An 18,717-nucleotide genomic window follows, 5' to 3' on the forward strand; every position below is an offset into this window, starting at 1 on the left:
AAATAAATTTCAGCCAAGAACACCTTCATCAGGAAAAAAAAGACCAATTAGCAGCTGCATAAAAAAATATACGACTAATCCAATCAATCAATATATAAAGTCCTATTAATATTGCAGATGCCTCTGAAGTAGTTCCCTATTGTAAGGAAATAATAGCTACACCACGGAATTGAATAGATTGGACTTTTCCATCATGGGTTTAAGTTGGTAAGGCCAAACCAAATGATTTGCTGTTATTTGCATATGTAGTAAAACCGTATTTGCATAAATCGAATCACGAATTTAGGGGGTGTTTGAATACTAGGTGCTAAACTTTAGCAGTGTCACATCGGATGTTCGGATGCTAATTAGGAGGACTAAATATGAGCTAATTATAAAACTAATTGCAGAACCCCTGGACTAATTCGCAAGACAAATCTATTAAGCCTAATTAATCTATCATTATCAGATGGTTACTGTAGCACCACATTGGACTAATTAGGCTTAATAGATTCATCTCGCGAATTAGACTCCATCTGTGCAATTAGTTTTGTAATTAGCCTATGTTTAATACTCCTAATTAGTATTCAAACATCCGATGTGACAAGTGCTAAACTTTAGCGGGTGTATTCAAACACCCCCTAAGATCAAACGCACAATGAAACATTTAGGAAACTTTGTAGGTTACCGATACCACGAGCAATACTACCATTTTTTTAGCAGTAGTCATTTGATCTTGCTACTGATGGGTGGTTCATTTTTAACTGTAGAAAGCATGATTAAGTTCCTGTTATATCCAGGACAGCACAACTTTGGTTACTTAGCTCAGCTCAGCCTACCATCGTCCAATAAGTTTCAAACAGAGTACAGCTCGACAGAAAATAGCCTTTTTGTACTATTACACCTAAACTAGACTGGTAACATAGTCCGCTTGCTCATACTTTTCTTTTACTCGTGTATCCAATAACCAATTTCTGAGTTCTGGCTATTAGTCCAATCACTTCTAATCCCATAAGTATCTGAGCAATTAACAGTTTTATGCCAAAATAACAAAGCTTATTTCAAGGGACTATTCAAACAAGAACAGAATCCTGTGATCGAGATGATTGCAAGCTCTCCATACTGCAACTTATTATGTTCCATATATGCATAAAATTGTAACGCATTGCTAGAAGAAAAGGCCATCAGGAAAACAATGGTTAGCACACATAATTTGAAGTCAGGGATGTCATTCACATTTCAGAACCAAGTTACAGCATGAAACTTGCATCATACGTGAACATCCATGCAGTAAGTAATAAAGGAGCTAAAACTACGAACGACCAAGCATATATTTGTTGAGGGTATAATTACATTTCAGCAAACATGCAGAGGGAATTTAAAGTTCCGTGAAATTAAAACTATTGTTTCTTATCCACATAATACCTGGCCTAAAATTAGTAGATGCTCTTTGTTTCATGCCCTAGGGAAACATTTGCGCAGAAAAATGAATCCTGGAAAAGGCATCAAGCAACAGACGATCTATTAATGAAACCTTAACCTCAAAAAAAAATACAAACAAGTCCACCCACTAGAACAAGTACAATTTTTTTAAGGAAATTTGTAAAAAAAACGAAAATGCAAGAGACATCTACAAAGGTACATGCGTTCTTCTCTGGAGTGTGCATCTAGTCTGCTGTCTTATCTCTTTTCTTGATTCTGCATATTTCTAAAGGCGAGCAAACGCAAAAAAAGGTAAACACCAGGGGTCCAAAAGTAGTCCATCATGGTCAAACAAAGATTGCGTTATCGTAATTACTGGGATGTTTTAATGCAACACAATAAAATAATCCAGTATTGTTCTATCAACCAAGAAAAATAGTCATCAGAAACATAAGATTGCTTCCCTGCTAAAAAAAGGTTGATAAATTTTGTGTGGCTTGAAAAGAGTATTAAAAATCAGGCGAAATTCGGTACTCTATTATCCAATAATCGTACAGTTTAGGCATATCAGGATTCATGATCTTCTAGAACGATGATATAAGATGGCAATGACCCATGCATTGCTACACCCATGACCCAGGCATGGCCACGGCTGCCTGCTGCTCCTTCCATGGTCTGGAACAGCGGCGTGCCCTTGTGGTGGATGTATGGCATCCTGACTCCTCCTATAGCCAGGAATGTCTTTTCTGCAGTCTGCAGTCGTCGGCTACATCAGTCTAGGTATAAAGTTTTGTTGATGGGGCTGCATGGTGGGGAGGAGGATTGTGCTGGTGGGAGGGTCATGCACAGCAAAAATTGGGCGGCACCAGCAGAACGGTTACTCCAACCAATGCAGAAATCTTGACAGCTTGTATTAACACACAACCCAAAGAAATCAGAATTCACAAAGGGCATTATCCCAAGAGTGGATGGATTTTCTTTTTTTCTCAGAATCCTACAGGAATGAACTATTGCCTGTGAAACCCAGTATTCCAAGCAGGCCCTAAGGGAATGACAGCAGCCATACACATTAGGAATTAGTGCTTTGACAACAGCGATCAGGTGTTAGTGCTAGTGCCATGAATCTCTAGAAGACATATGCATACATCAGTGCCCTAATGTGCATTCGACCTGGTAATGATTTTGCATGAAGGAGCCTCTGGATCTGTATCAGGAACATAAGTTGGCTATCTTCCGTTCAGAGAAAATAAATGAACAAGCTTGCTATGAGACTGAAGTAGTAGCTAACTTTGTTTGGTAAAATTAAGTTAGGTACAAGTACTATGCATGTATCACATATACATGTTGCTGTATTGCTTTAAAATATTTGATATAGAACGAGCGAGAACTAATTGAGTTGAATAATACAAAAACACGTGTAAGATATGGTCTAGATTAAAGTCTGATACTGTCGGCTGCCTACTTTTCTTCAAATTTTGATCTCCGAATGCCCATTCTCCTATGGAGGACTGGAGGAGGAAGAAGTATTTTAGTTCTAGAAATTTGATCTCTGAATGTCCATTCTTGTGCAAGAAGAGTATGTAAAAATCACGGAAAATGTTTTCTAGAATGAACCATGGTACTAATCATTATTCTATAAAAAAAACACCCCAGATCAAGCGTCCGTCGCTCTCAAGAATTTGAGACATAAATGGACAAAATTATAAGAGAAATGGTGAGAAGAGGGAGCACACATCTCACCTTGGCGCTCGGAATGGAAAACTGGACTGTGAACACGACATGACAACACAATAGTTGTAGGGGAGATGCAATGGCTCACATATTCAAAAACTCTGATTCTTCAGCTGCCAAAAAAATCTTCTTCTGCAACTGTAATTGATAATATAGATTCAGAGACAGAGCTGCATGACCCTAAGAACATATGTAGCAAAATGATCTATAGCTTAGTATGGACACACTGTCTGAAACTATACAATAACTCCAACATAGTCGATGAGGCAAGCCCTGTTTCAAACACTGGTCATTAGTGGTCTCACATAACAGGAGAGCAAGATCCATGGTAATAACAAACATGTTTTGGGCAGCTTCTTTTGGTTCCAGCAAAACAATAGATTGGTAGCAGAACAGCTCCTTGAGCATGGAAACAAATAGGAACACAAACAATTACATACGCCCGTCCCAGCCTCCGGACGGCCGGATTGGTCGCGATCCGACAGCCGCGAAAAAGGGTGACGTGGCCCAGATGCCTATGCACGGTAGGACCCCGGAAGAACCCCGGAAGAAGGGGTCTTAAGTGTGGTTGCAGGAACTAAAGTTTAGTTTCTATCACATCGAATATCACGATAGATGCTTACGAATTTCTGACTTGCTGTGTGTGAAGAGTGAACTGAACGCAGCCCCCCTCTCTCTATATATAGTTATATAGATCTAGGGCTCTGCTGTGTGTGAAGGGCTCTGCTGCTTGCAGCGATTAGCCTGCAGCACCAGGAGGACTATTCCACGCAGGCGCTAGCATGGGCAAGCAGGAAGACCACCGGAGCAAAGACGGCGAGGTCGCGGTGGAGGGAGGGCCGGTGATGGACTGGCAGCTCGAACCGGGCGTCGCCAGCAAGCTATACGACGTCTTCACCGTCGCCGGCCTGCGCGTCGACGCCATCGAGCCCGGCCGCGCCCTGATCTGCTCTTTCACGGTGCCGACTCGCCTGACGGTAAGTAGGGGTCGCTAACTATAAATAAAGCCGCCTGCTACATATATCTTTTTTTCGGTATAGTAAGGAACGTATATACTAGGAGATTTTATTACTGCATGGCTTGGCAAGGCCGCAGGGTGAAGCTTCTTTCTAAAATTAAAGCTACTTGAGGATGTTCTTAGACGCTCCCCTCTTCGAATCTTTTCTAGCTCCATCCCTGGTCTGATTAGCAACAATCTTAAATATACTTATATTGCGGATTAGGGTGAAAGTTCAGTTAAAAATGTTTACGAGGTCAGAGGCTCGACCCCGAATGGACATATTTATCCACAATGGATCTAACCAACTAAGCTATACTCTATTCATGAGATTTTTGGAAGATGAGTTTTTGATTATATGCTATGGTAGGATCAAATAATATACTTACTAGCAAATGTGAAATTTCAGTTAAAAATATTTACGAGAGGTTACAGACTCGAACCTGAATGGACATATTTATCTACAATGGACCTAATTAACCAACTAAGCTGAGATTTTTGGAAGATGAGCCTTAATTAACTTGTTGATTCTATATCATCTTTATCGTTTCAGAAAAAAAAACTTTATTAGCTGTATTCAGTACTTTAGTTTTGTCTAATCAATGATACATGTCCGTAAATTTGACTATGCACTCACGTCAAATCCGAGAAGGACGGGAGCAAGCGCATGCATGGAGGGGCGTTGGCATCTCTGGTCGACCTGGTTGGGTCGGCCGTGTTCTTCGCCGGCGGCTCGCCGACGACGGGGGTGTCCCTGGAGATCACCATCTCGTACCTAAACGCTGCCCGTGCAAACGTGCGTGAGGCGACGATCCATGCACTAACAGTGCTTTAATTCAACCCATTAGTCAAGCTTTTTTAATTGATAATACACGTACACGTGTGTACGTACGCGTCCTGTGCATGCAGGAGGAGATCGAGATCGATGCGAGGGTTCTGGGCATCGGCGAGACGACGGGGTGCGTGACGGTGGAGGTCAGGAAGAAGGGCACCGGCGAGGTGATCGCGCACGGCCGGCACACCAAGTACCTCGCCGTCTCCAGCAAACTGTGATGGATCAGCAGGATTATTCAGGGGCACGCGCAGCCGGCGGTCATGATCACGATCTCGCTAGCTGTTTATTTCTCCAGCGGTCTTCTGTCTCCGGCCCATCGTCGTCGACTGTGTGTGTTCACTTCCTCTGTTTTAAGAGGTGCTAGGATCGTGCCCGTGCGTTGTTACGGGCAACTAAATATTTATATTGCAAGATATTGGATTCAACAAGATAATAAAAATATGAAACATGTACAAATATGAAATAAGTATAAGATTTATAAGATAGCTTAAAAAATATGAAACACTTACAATATCTGTACACAAAGGTTTATAAGATGTATGCAAGAACCGGATCAATGGCTTCGTCATCATCCCGAACACCTGGTTAACATTGCAAACTTTCAAAAGCATTCATAGAATAAAGTTGGTTGACATATTCATTCTTTTTAGCAAACATGGTTGCTATATTCATGTGACCGTAGTTCTCAAAAGAAATACTTGTGGCCATGAAAGACAAGTAGCAGATAGCGTTTCTTCAGCTATTTTGATATTTCGAAAGCCATGCTGTGAACAGGAGTAATCAAATAAAGCAAGGTGATCTCTTCAGAAGGGGTAAGAAATAATAGGGGACCATATTATGAGTTCTTATAACATAACCTTGCATTCCTGTCAGTTATCTATTTAGAAAGGATAAGATCTTGTTCACTACCACAAGCTTCCAGATTTAATTCCCTAGACATTGACTGGTTTGATGTGACAATCGACCTGAGCCTTTTTGGGTTAGCTTAATGGTGAATACATGCATGTCAGGGCATACTACATGATAAGCTGACACATTGCATTATACGAATATTGGAACTCACCATGGTGCTAAATAGGATGGCAGTGATTGTGCTGGTGATCATTATCGCATTGCCATGGTGCTAAATAGGAAGACAGTGATTGTGCTGGTGATCATTATCGCATTGCCGTGCAGCTGAGCGTGATGACTCACCATGGTGCTAAATAGGATGACAGTGATTGTGCTGGTGATCATTATCGCATTGCCTTGCAGCTGAGCGTGTCCAGATCTTGTGAACTGCTAGTCCAAGACGACAACGAAATGATCCTATAGGAAAAAGTCAGTACAGCAAAAAAAAATCTAAACAATTGCTCACCTGTTGTCTCCAGGTTATTTTCTCCAAAGGTGTCTTTTTCGTTAAGTTGGACAAGAAAGACAGGGAAAAAACAAAAGCAGCTCTTTCCACCGGAACTAGTCCTAGCAAAATTGAGCTTATGCCAATGGATTTTCCAGGTCTACAAATGGTAAACAACAAAACTGAGTGTTAATAAATAAAGAAAGGTATTTATAGCTGAAAGTGCATTAAACTGACCTGTCACTGGCAAACTTCCACTTTTCGATATCAGAAGCATCCATACCAACATACAGGAAAAGGAAAATCTCGGCAATGAAGGACAAAGTTGCAAAGGCATGCCTGAGTAGATAAAAAAAGTCCAAAGAAAATCAATTGGTATCTTTTTATTTAACTTGCTATAAACATTACTGGTGGAATAAATTATAGACTGAGTATAATTACTTGGTTGTCACTATTGAGCTCTGTCACATTATGCCAAGTGTAGTGTGACATCACAATACCACAGAAAAACATAGTGAGAATAAGAAAAATAGTGCACAAGTCTCATGGTTAGGGAGACCTCAAAAAAGGTAAGTGTTACATTGCATCCCAAATAATTTTCAAATATCTCAACTGACAGCGTGCAACAAGTTAACCGGTCAACTTTCAAATATATATTTGTCATATGGACTTAATGGAATTATGTATATGTTACACATTGAAACACAGCTAGCTGATAGAATCAGTTGCATCAGGAGAAAATTCTTACTCAATTAGACGTAGTAAGAAAGATAGTAACTCTTTTTTTAAGTAAAATAAGATAGTAACTAATGTTAAAATTTAGCAAGTATGGTTTTACAACATTAGGGGTTGCACGAAGAAGAACTGACAACGCAGAACTTTTTTTATATAAATATAACTTTGAGAATTACATTGTGATTACACCAACACAACACCTCTCTCTCCTTCCTTCATTGTTTTTGGGACCTTAGGCAGTGCTGGATAGACGTGCCCTGAAAAAAATATAAATTTGATTCAATCTCACACATCACAACAGAACATTTTTCCCATCCAATACATGTTGTTTTCAGGCTTTACAAGAACATTATGAGCACTACTGAGAAGAGCTCTATAACAGTTAATCATTTGAATAAAGATTATGTGCAATTACCTTCATTAACAAAGAAGGTTGATCCTTCTTATGGAGATTCTTCAACTATCGATTCATCAAGTAGCTTGATTTTGTACTTGACTGTACAAATACATGAACAATGCACGGGTAGGAAAACTTACATCTCCCCATGGCAACACACGGGCAAGCCTACAGTCGTTACCCCAACGCATAGTCGTTACCCCAACGCATTATTTCTCTCAATTGTATAAATTTTCATCAAGCATGCATATAAACAGTTTCATCTAACAGTACTATTAGATTTAGACACTGATGCTGGTGATTGTTAATCTCCGTCGGGTCTAAATAACCATATCTCCACAGGCATCAAGATGGTGATCTAATCTTAATGGTAAAGATGACAACCATATCTCCATAGGCATCAAGATGGTGATCTAATCTTAATGGTAAAGACGTGAATAATGTAATGCTAATCCGTTTAAGTATGAACAAAAAGGGACAGGCTGCACATCACATGCGGATATTAACAGTTGGCCCTTTCCTAGCATCACCGGCGGCAGCTGCACATCAGGGATAGCGAGGGCAGCCGATTAGTTGAGGGCTCCTCTTCTACAGGCTCTTCTCGTGCTTGGCCTTGTGGAGCTCCATGACCTAGTCAACCAGCATCTCGACGGTGAGGCCGAAGCATTGCTCCTTCCAGTAGGTGCTCTGGTAGATCTTGGAGCGCACAATCTGCTCCACCAGGAGGATGCCGAGGATGCCACCGTGAGGAGGTGCGGCGGGCACAGCGTTGCCGCCGCGGCCGACGGCGCGGACCCGTGCAGGCGCGTGGTGGCCGTCGCCATCGCCGCCGCGGACGTCGAGTGGTGGTGCGCCGGCGTGAAGTGCGCCCTCTTGGACACTCGCAGCGGTCCCCAGTCCTCCCGCGCCGCGACCACGACGCGGCGGCGGCGTAGACAGCCGATGGGTCATCGAGGAGGGAGCGGAGGAGGGCGGCTTGGAGGCGACGAACGATGGGGTTGGAGATGACGGCGCTGGAGGGGTTCAAGGCTACGGACGGCGGCTCGTTTTGGGGGGATGCCAGGGTCGGCGGCGCAGGTAAGGCGGCGGAGGCGCGGATGCGTGTGGGATGGTGGCGTTGGCGGAGGCGATGGTGGCATGGAACTGGGGAGGCAGGCGAAGGGACGGCTCGAAGGGGTGGAGGGGGATTGGACGGAATGAGGGCCACGGATCGGAGGCGCACGACGTACGACGAAAAAGTCTAGATCGGACGGTGCAAATCGCCTCTAGCGCGGGACGAAGTCGAGCGGAAGGAATGACGTACGAAAAAATGTCTTCCTTTTGCTTTTTTTAGGAGTAGAGATTATGACCATTTGTACACGGTCGGTGCGCAAAATGTCACGAATGACACGGATACCGCACTCTCGTTGGCCCGTGCTTATCTTTTTAGGGAAGTTGGGCCGTTCTTAGTTACTCCCTCCGTCCCTAAATAACTGTCGCTTTTGGTTTCCGTTTTGACTAAATTTGTAGAAAATACGTGCACTATTTGTATCTTCAAATAAATTTATTAAAAAACTAGATTCAAATATCTATCTAATGATATTAATTTTGTATCAGAAATATTAATATTTTGTATATATATTTAGTTAAAGTTGTTTCTCGGAAAGCGAAAACGAGAGTTATTTAGAGACGGAGGGAGCACGTGTTAACAAGCGAACGTGGGCTTGCTGAGTTCATGGGCTGACGGACAGGTACTCGTCGCCGGAGAAAACTTGCGGTCTTAAACGATGGTAACATCGAGTCCTGGACAAAGCTTGTGGAAAGAAAGACACAGGGTTTAGTCCCGTACCGGGACCTTTAGTCTTGCTGGCGACGTGGTTAGGCTACAAAACTAACGCCAGGTTACTAGGCCTGTTTGGTTTGAGTTGCTAAAATATAAGCACTAAAAATAAGTAACTTATTTGCTTATGCAACCAAACACCTTTGCTTATTAGGTTGCTTATGGAGCTGCTTATTTTTAGCTCATAAGTAACACAAGGATTGCTTATGGGGGCTAAAAGATGGTCTTTACACCCCTGCCCTCATTTATTGTCTCGCTGACTCCCCTTTCTCTCCCCCCCCATCCCCTCTCTTCTTCCCCTAGCGCTCCTTCCTCGCATCCGCTTGCCCCAGCGCCCCTGCGCCATCCCGCCGCCGCACGCACCCACCCGGATCCCCCGCCACCGCACGTCGCTCCCCTTAGATCCCGGCCGCCGGAAGCCCCTGAACTCGCCGCCGCCGGCGAAGCCCCCGCCACGTCACCCTAGAAGGCGAGGCCGCCGATGTCCTGCGGCTCCTCGAGCCTTCCCGGCACTGCCTCGCCCCTAGGCCCCGGGAGCACATCCGCCTCGTCCCCCGCGGCCACGGCCGCCGCGACGACCCGCAGCGCGCGCCGGAGCCGCCTGGGCGACCGCGGGAGCCGGAGGAGGGAGGAAGGGGAGCAGCCGCCTGGAGGCGGGGGATGGGGCAACGGCGGCGGGGGATGGGGCTTCTGGCAGCGGCGGGGGATGGGCTTCCGACGGTGGCGGGGCTTCCGGCGGCCATTGTGCTCAAGGCCATCAGGACGAGGAGGAGGGAGGGGCCCCGCGAGGCTGCACGTGGGGAGGCGTAGGGACGCGACGCGGTCGCCGGCGTCCCAGTTGCAGCACGCGGAGGCGGCGGGGGAGGAGGAGGGGGACCTGCGCGGCGCGGAGGCCGGCGCGCGTGAGGTGCCGATGGCCATGGATTTGGAGCTCTGCCATGGAGGAGTGGGACTGTGGGGGAAGGAAAAAGAGCAGGGGCAGCAATAATTAAGGGCAAACATGTCAATGTCTACCTCATTCAATGTTGTTTAGCCCAAGCAACCAAACAACTAGGACTAAAAATAAGCAACTTCAAATAAGCAACCTTTAACTGCTTATAATAAGTAAGGGAACCAAACAGACGTTAAAGCGGCCTCCAAATAGGTTAGCGGCCTCCACTACACTTTGGAGAAGCGCTAGCCTACCATCTCCTAAGGAGGCGAGTGGATGTCGTAATCTGTGACAGGGTATGCGCGACCCCTACCATTTTAAATTCAAATTTCCTTTAGATACAAAGACAAAGAAAAGATACAAAGAAAAAAGAAAAGAAGAGTATCTTGATAAATTTGATGAAAAGTAATTATTTATGAAAAAAATTATGTTTGGTCCATACAAAGGAAACTTAATATATTTATTAAATTTAAAGTATTGTATTTATGAAATTTTATGTTTGATTCATCCTGTTCCTTTCATCTCACATACAGTTCTAATCATCTCATCTCACAGGAACCATATCTACAGTAGTAGTAAGTAGGCTAAGGTCTCGTTTGGTTCTTTAGGAGCTCCTAAAATTCCTATCACATCGAATGTTTAGATAGTAATTAAGAGTAGTAAACATAGACTAATTACAAAACCAATTTCACAGTTGGAGGCTAATTTGCGAGACGAATCTATTAAGCCTAATTAGTCCATGATTGACAATATGGTGCTACAATAAATATGTACTAATGATGGATTAATTAGGCTTAATAGATTCATCTCGTGAATTAGCCTCCATCCGTGTAATTAATTTTATAATTAGCTTATATTTAATTCTTCTAATTAACATCCGGATATTCTATGTGGCATGAATTTTAATCCGGACTAAACAACCCGACATTCAAAGCCCATGACGCTGCAGATTCGTCCAAACAACGCGCGAGACCTCTCCCAATGCTCCTCCAGACAGTTGCTGGGCTCGACACCAATCCGGCCCAAGAGATACGCCTTGGGCCCAAACTGAGCTAGCAGCACTCGCGGCGCACGTGAAATTTTTGGCTGCCGTTTACCAGGCGAATTCACCGACACTGGCTGCCTGTTTGCCTCGATGCCAAGCAAGCCTCGAGTCGGGAGCCAACTGCAACTAGCTAGCCACCCACCCAAGTCCACACCGAAATATCCGCGTGGCGTGGACTCGCGCACCACTCCATTCCATTTCTCTCCTCCTCTTCGCCTCCTCCGCCTCGCCGGCGACACACCCGCCGCCGACCCTGCGTCTCCTACCCGCTCGATCCCTCCTCCCCTTCTCCGCCCACGCAGTCCCCACCACCGCCGAATGCGGAACCCTCGCCTCTGGTGATCGAACCCTGTCGAGTTAGTTGAGCGAGCGCCGCCGGCCGGACTCCGGATCTCGCATGCGCCGCCGCCGCCGTCGCGCGATCTAGCGGCTGCGCGCAGCCTCGCGGGAGGGTAGGGTTTGGTGTGCATCTGGCGGCGGATATGGCTACAGAGGCATCCACCTCTGCGGCTGGCGCGGGCCGCGGGAGCTGGGTGGAGGGGATGTCAGCGGACAACATCAAGGGCCTGGTGCTCGCGCTCTCCTCCAGCTTCTTCATCGGGGCCAGCTTCATCGTCAAGAAGAAGGGGCTCAAGAAGGCCGGCGCCTCCGGCGTCCGCGCAGGTGAATTGATTCCCTTGCTGAATTCCTTCATACCTACCGAGACATTGCGCTGCTTCGTAGATCCTAGTGGCGGAGCTGCCTGCTGATGGTCTTTTGCTTTGCTCTTCGAGACGCCATGTTAGCGTACCGAGGGCTTCGTGGCTGGGTTTTCGATTGTGCGGGGATCTCCGTTCCCGTGGAATGCGGTCTGCGCGCGCCGGATCTATGTTAGAATTACGTTTATGGGGAGTGTGAACCGGAAATTAGTTTGGCTGTTGCAATAAATTGAGATGGCTAGGGAGTTGACCTGAATCTATGTGGATCATGTGCAAGTAGCTGTAGCTCACGGGGTCCTACACTTGTACGGGAGGTTATATTCACTATATCATAATAATGGTCAATTATCTTTTGCTTATTTTCCTTATGCCATGCACTAGTTAGTTGAACAACAGTTTGGTTAGCAAGTAGTAACTGATGCTCATCCACTGAGTACATAGATTCTAGGTGCATTCCAGTTCGTGTAGATTGTACTGTAGGAGGGGATGTCTTTTTCGTAACCAGGTGAAAGAATGGTCATCAGTTGGCTTGACCTTTCAGAGGTTATTGTTGACTGCAAATATGTGGCTGTAGATGTACGGCATGCAGTGTTTCTGAAGATTTGGGTGTCTCCCTCAGTGCTGTTCAGCTACATGATTTTACTAGCAGAAAGTGTCTCTTCTTACTGATTGACTTTGTTAATGTTGGTGGTTAATTGCAGGTGTTGGCGGCTACTCTTACTTGTACGAACCGTTATGGTGGGCAGGAATGATTACAAGTAGGTCAACCTCTTCTGCAAGTAGGCATTTATGTTGTACTGCTGAATAATGTAATATTGATGATGGTTAACCCTATTTTCCAGTGATTGTTGGAGAAGTGGCTAACTTTGCAGCGTATGCTTTTGCTCCTGCTATCCTGGTCACACCACTTGGTGCACTTAGCATCATCATTAGGTAAGAAATAGAATTCATACTGCCTTGGGCGATATTCATTATTCCAAAATTCCTTCTGTTCTTTCTTCATTCTAACATGCTTCTATCACAGTGCTGTTCTTGCAGACATTATGTTGAAGGAGAAGCTACATATATTTGGTATACTTGGATGTGTTCTCTGTGTTGTGGGTTCAACAACTATTGTACTCCATGCCCCTCAGGAGCGTGCAATCGAATCTGTAGCAGAAGTGTGGGATCTTGCTACTGAACCAGGTGCCCTCCTCTCTTACCCAATTAGTTGTTATCAAATATTAGTTACACCACTCAGGTATATTATCTCAGTAAGAACTAATGTCATAAGTTTGGGTCTTGCAGCCTTTCTATCTTATGCTGCTATCGTTCTTGCTGCAACTTTTGTGCTCATATACTATTTCATCCCACAATATGGTCAGACGCACATCATGGTCTATATTGGTGTCTGTTCACTTGTAGGATCTCTGTCGGTATGTGTTACACACTTTCTATTGGCAGTAGTTCTATCAGTATGATTTTTTTAATTGATCATGCTGTAATTCTCTTTCCCTTTTTTCTGTGCTGGCTTTGGCACAGGTCATGAGTGTGAAAGCTCTCGGAATAGCCTTGAAACTGACCTTTTCTGGAATGAACCAGCTAATTTATCCACAAACATGGTTGTTCACTATTGTTGTCGTTGCATGTATAGTAACACAAATGAACTATCTGAACAAGGTAATAGTGATTTTCTTTTTTTATGGATACTTATGTTGTGCATAGTGAGCAGTATACTTTTTTCATGGATAGTTCAGATGTGCACAGCGAGCAGTATTGAGTTACCTTTGTGCCACATATTTTTTCATGTTCAGCATGGAAGTGGCATTGTGTTAGTAAGATATGTCTATATGTGTTGAATGTTCCACTTGGATTTGGGGGCTGGTGGGCTAGTTTCCATCTTCTTTTTGCATGAACCATAATGGACTTGTGGATTTGAAACATACACCTACCGGCTATGCTACATGATTATTATCATACTAGTCTCATTGAATGGTTTGGTACTTTGGTACCTTGTTCATCTACTTCTAATTGTTTTTTTTTTTTTGAGTTTTAGATCAAAAAATTGTGGTGTTTTGTCCAGATAATTTTATTATATATTGTGCTCATTTGGTCTTAGTGCGTACATATTGTACCTAGTGTTGTGACTCTAGAACATGCACAATTAATATGTCTCGGCAATTAATCCTGCATTCTTTATTAGTGTGTGGAGAAACATGAATCGTAATAAACTTACGAAGTTTAATTTTTTGCAGGCTCTTGATACTTTCAATACAGCAGTTGTGTCACCGATATATTATACGATGTTTACATCACTAACCATTTTGGCTAGTGTGATAATGTTCAAGGTGACAATCTTTTAGCAATACTCAATGCATGATGTTTGTTAGCCTAGTTTTTTAATCTACAAGTTGTTTGACTTGGAACGAATCAATGAATACTGTTTGCTTAGAAATGTAAGTATAAAGGAAAGTAGCCACTGGTGGTTAGTACCTACACTTGCTAAAGGAATATGCTTTCGTTGAGTGACTCACCTTATTGAACCAATGTTAGATTATCCTATTCAAGCTTTATCCATTTACTTACACTACTTTTCAAATTTTATGCATAACTTTTTCAAGTGCCATCTTTGTGTGGCAGTTAGAATGGAGATACCTGAACCCTCTTGGGGCAGATAGGAATTGAGAGCTGGACTTTTTAACACTTGACTGTTTCTTATGAATGCCTCCCATGGGGCTTTTATCAACAATAATATTTCAGACCCTACGAAACAGTTTGCCGCTTGATGCAACATGAACTGTTAAAATATGTAAGTGTGTTATTTGCTGGGAAGAGCTTTTGTGCTCTCATAAAAGAAAAGATGTTCAAACTTGATAAATATATATGCTTAATATAATTTTACATTTTAGAAGAGTACACAAAATACTCTTATTTGGGTAGAACTACATTGGCACTCCTTTGTACCTGATGGCTGAAATGGTGGATGATGAAAATGCGAAGTGGTTGACGTTTGAGGAAGAGACCACAGCAGAGGATGACCGGGATTTTTGGTGGCAACTGGAGAAATAGAGATTAGGGCTTGATGGATGAATGCATCAAATGCACGCTCGCAGATACCATTTGCTACTGTAATATTCAAATTAGCATGATCTTGAGAGATTGACTGCGAGATCCTTTAGTTTGTGACACAAAAGCCTGTCCTCCCAGAAATGACCTAGTTCTGTTGTCATGTTGACCGCTTAAGCTGTTGATAGGCCTCCATGAATTATTTAGTCGTGTATACTCATAGTTGAAGGCTTCAGGCCTTGTTTCCTTATTCCATTATGTAATTGCTGGTGTACTTGGCGAAAATTCTCAAAATAGTTATTGACAACTATTCTACTTGCATGCAGGACTGGGATCGTCAGAATCCAACTCAGATTGTAACAGAGATGTGTGGTTTTGTTACCATCCTTTCTGGGACGTTTCTTCTTCACAAGACAAAAGATATGGCTGATGGTATGATTTCACCTCTTAACATTTGAACTATGCAATATCTTAAAAATCTATGGTGACTTTTAACTCTCTGGTATCATAGGTCTACCACCAACTCTACCTGTCCGAATACCTAAACACACAGATGAAGATGACTATGCTACTGAAGGAATTCCTCTTAGATCCGCTGCAGATGGCATCCCACTCAGGTCACCAAGGGCAGCAGAATCATTTCGATCAACATCGTTATAACACTTGATGATATTTGCAGCAGCCATGCTCAGCCATTCTTTCATTTGATACACCTTTGTAGATTGTACTTTAGGCTTCAAAAAGTAAAAGGCGCCACTCCCCTTGTAATTTTTGAGACACCGGTGTAGAGTATTGGGGAACCACTGTTATACCTCTCGAGATGCCCAGAATGGGCTTTAGATCCATTTTTTGGATATATATCACGGTGATACAAGGTCGTTCTCAGCTGAGACTGTTGTATTCTTTGATAGAAAATTAGAAAATAGGAAAAGAATCTGAAGAAGGCATGTTGCTAGTTTTCTTGAAGAAACTTTGCCTCCGGTCCACTTGTTCTGGTTGTTGATCTGCAGTTTTCCTTTAATGGTTTCATCTATGCTCGTTGCTTCTGTGCGAGGGGAACGCACATAGCCTCAGATTGCGTCGATACACTTGCTGAAGCAATTCTTTTCAGCTTTTGCTCGGTTAACTCGTCAAGAATACCGGAAGGTGATTCCTTTCAGCTTTCGTTCGGTTTAGCGCGCTCTTTAATTGAGCTTCTCTGATCTCGTCTCAACTCAACCCAACCTGTCTCGCACGCTCTCCCTCCTCGCTCTTAAACGCGCCGCATCAATGGCGGAGAAGGAAGAATGCAAGGTTCTCATTGAGCAATCCAGCAAGGACGCTGCTGATCCACCACGCCCAGACGAGGATGACGATGAAGACGACAACTCGAGCTTCATCGTGCTCCTCAACCTCGTCCTGGGCGGCACGGCGCGCCTCAACGTCCTCCTCCCGACCGCCACCATCCTCGCCTTCGCCATCTTCGCCCCTCTCCTCACCGACGACGGCAAGTGCGCCCGGCCGAACCGCATCCTGACGGGGGCCTTCGTCGCCCTCTGCGCCGCCTCCTGCGTCTTCTTCACGCTCACCGACAGCTTCCGCTCTCCCTCCGGCCGCCTCCGGTACGGCGTCGCCACGCCCTCGGGCATCCGCACGTTCTGCGGCGGCGGCGGCGGCGGCGTCCGGAGGAAGGGGCCGAGGGAGCCGGAGCTGTACAGGCTGCGGTGGTCGGACCTGTTCCACACGTCGCTGGCGCTGGTCGCGTTTGTGACGTTCGCCGCCTCGCACCACGACATCGTCCTGTGCTACTACCCCGGCGTGCCCCGGAAGGTCGTCAACACCGTGCCGCTCGTGATCGGCTTCGTGGTGAGCCTCCTCTTCGTGCTGTTCCCGTCCAAGAGGAGAGGAATCGGGTACCCGTTCCTGCTCCGCACCGATCTCGTGTACCTGCGCCGCTGAAAAGGACTGGAAATTTGATCGGACCGGATTGGACTATGTGTGCTGTTTACACCAGAATTCTGAAAAACTCGATCTTTCTATAATTTGCTTCAAGTTTGAACACATTGCAACCGTGATTCTTTCAATTTGTATACATGGAAAAATTCACGTGGTTCTCTCCTGAAACTTGTGCCAAACCGTATGTTTTTTTAGATAATGGAAATAGGTTCTGGCCTGTGCGACCGCGCAGAGCCAAAACGTATATACATCCTCAATTCTCTCTCCTTCAGTACGAAGCTGCAAGTATGCAAGCCCGGAGAGATGATCGAGAAGCAATTTGAGTGTAGCTGTGGTTGCCTTGAAAATGTCAGCTTGGTCATTTTTCTGCGTCCGGGTCAGGCTCAAGGCCTGCGATTTGCTTCAGTGGCTTCCAAATAAATTTCCTCCTGCATCCAACAGGCCCGAGAGTTAATCACAAATGCCTTCACGTTTCCCCTGATCAGAGATGTTCCCGTGACAATTGAGATGAATGATAGAGATATGCCGATATGGTTCATACCAATTGCCGCATTCCGCAATCACCCTGACTTTGGGGCGGAGGTCCGGGAGCATGGCCAGGAACTGAAGCTCAGCCTTGGATAGAACCTGCAAAACCAAAGGGAACCGATGCAGATGACAAACTTGACGAGAGATACCAAAACAAGATCCTGCATATAACAGAGCACCCAGCAACCGTGTCGTAACCACTGCACCTTGGCTTCGATGACCCAGACGACGAGGCCCTTGGCGTCCGGGTGCAGCAGGCTGAGCCTGTAGTCCACCTCCGGCGGGAAGTACCACCTCGCCACCGGCTGCCTCCCGAGGCTCGGCTGCAGTCACCAGTCACCACACACTCCGAGTCAGTTCGTCTCTAGAGATGCCGGCGGCCGCCGGCGAGGCGGCGACGCCATGGACAACATGGACACGCACGTACCGGGCAGACGGGGTGGATCTTGGTGAGCGTGGTCTCCGGGTCGCCGAGGCCGCGCGCGGTGAGGTCGAGGAAGTAGTAGCCCTGGTAACGGAGGTTGTTGAGGTAGCGGCCCTCGTAGCCGCCCTCGTGGGGCGGGTAGATTGCCAGCGCCTTGTGCTTCTCCACGTCGTCCAGCCACCGCGCCATGTCGGGCTTCACCAGGTCCCCGCCCACGAAGTCCCACAGCGTGCTCCGCACCGACACCGTCGCCGCCCGGCCGCCGCCCCCGCGCGCCGACCCGCCGCGCCGCCCGCGGCCGCCCAGGAGCGACGGCGCCGGGAGCGGGGACACCACCGCGCGCGCCGCCGTTGCCGACCACATGCTGGCTGCTGCGGTGGTCACCGTGCGTGCGTGCGTGTGTGGATAGGAGTCGTTTGTCTGAGCCTGTGTGTGTGGCGGGAAGAGATATAACCGATGATGGGTTAAGGCTAGCGGATAAGTCTCGGGTGGAAGAGCCCGTCCGTTGGTCAGGGGAGCCCTTTTGCAGCGGGCCGCTGCCGTCCCGTGGGCCGTGTTCGTCCCGGCCTGCACGATGGGAAATGTTGTAGAGGCACAAAATGTTCATATCTGCCTGCCATGCGCGAGAGCACAGACCTGCTGGAACTTCTTGAACGTCACCACAAAAGGTTCCAATCCTGATCTGCCATGGCGCGGCCGCCACACGTGGAATGCAGCCACGAGGCACGGAACGCTTGGTAAGCGACTAGCGGACACCAAACCCAACACCGGAAGCTTCTTCCTCGGACAAAGACGACGGCGACCGCGCAGAGGTCCGGAGTCGCCGGAGGAGCAGAGCCGACGAGGCAAAGCCGAGCTGC

At 45.9% G+C, this 18,717-nt stretch overlaps 4 protein-coding genes across 5 annotated transcripts; 3 read left to right on the forward strand and 1 right to left on the reverse strand.

The window, feature by feature from the left end:
* The first annotated feature begins 3,762 nt into the window (after window positions 1-3,762).
* LOC117854884 (uncharacterized) lies at window positions 3,763-5,535 on the forward strand. The gene is made up of 3 exons (XM_034737146.2): window positions 3,763-4,109; window positions 4,782-4,925; window positions 5,039-5,535. The coding sequence occupies exons 1-3, from the start codon at window positions 3,915-3,917 to the stop codon at window positions 5,180-5,182; spliced, it is 483 nt and encodes a 160-aa protein (XP_034593037.1). The 5' UTR covers window positions 3,763-3,914; the 3' UTR covers window positions 5,183-5,535.
* Window positions 5,536-11,356: 5,821 nt separating this feature from the next.
* Window positions 11,357-15,956, forward strand: LOC117857178 (probable magnesium transporter NIPA4). 2 transcript variants are annotated; one of them, XM_034739691.2, is made up of 9 exons: window positions 11,361-11,890; window positions 12,627-12,683; window positions 12,768-12,858; window positions 12,950-13,110; window positions 13,213-13,340; window positions 13,447-13,584; window positions 14,160-14,252; window positions 15,297-15,402; window positions 15,482-15,956. In XM_034739691.2, the coding sequence occupies exons 1-9, from the start codon at window positions 11,710-11,712 to the stop codon at window positions 15,628-15,630; spliced, it is 1,104 nt and encodes a 367-aa protein (XP_034595582.1). In that variant the 5' UTR covers window positions 11,361-11,709; the 3' UTR covers window positions 15,631-15,956. The 2 variants fall into 2 exon arrangements, with proteins under 2 accessions (XP_072149948.1, XP_034595582.1); XM_072293847.1 differs by lacking the exon at window positions 13,447-13,584 and having other exon boundaries at window positions 11,357-11,890.
* A 135-nt stretch (window positions 15,957-16,091) lies between these two features.
* Window positions 16,092-17,012, forward strand: LOC117857179 (protein DMP7). The gene has a single exon (XM_034739692.2). The coding sequence runs from the start codon at window positions 16,240-16,242 to the stop codon at window positions 16,906-16,908; it is 669 nt and encodes a 222-aa protein (XP_034595583.1). The 5' UTR covers window positions 16,092-16,239; the 3' UTR covers window positions 16,909-17,012.
* Window positions 16,966-18,256, reverse strand: LOC117857177 (NAD(P)H-quinone oxidoreductase subunit N, chloroplastic). The gene is made up of 4 exons (XM_034739690.2): window positions 17,861-18,256; window positions 17,640-17,756; window positions 17,447-17,532; window positions 16,966-17,333 (listed from the first exon to the last, which is right to left on the reverse strand). The coding sequence occupies exons 1-4, from the start codon at window positions 18,218-18,220 to the stop codon at window positions 17,264-17,266; spliced, it is 633 nt and encodes a 210-aa protein (XP_034595581.2). The 5' UTR covers window positions 18,221-18,256; the 3' UTR covers window positions 16,966-17,263.
* Between the last annotated feature and the right edge of the window lie 461 nt (window positions 18,257-18,717).

The sequence above is a fragment of the Setaria viridis genome, chromosome 5, assembly GCF_005286985.2.
Source record: "Setaria viridis chromosome 5, Setaria_viridis_v4.0, whole genome shotgun sequence".
Lineage (NCBI taxonomy): Eukaryota > Viridiplantae > Streptophyta > Magnoliopsida > Poales > Poaceae > Setaria > Setaria viridis.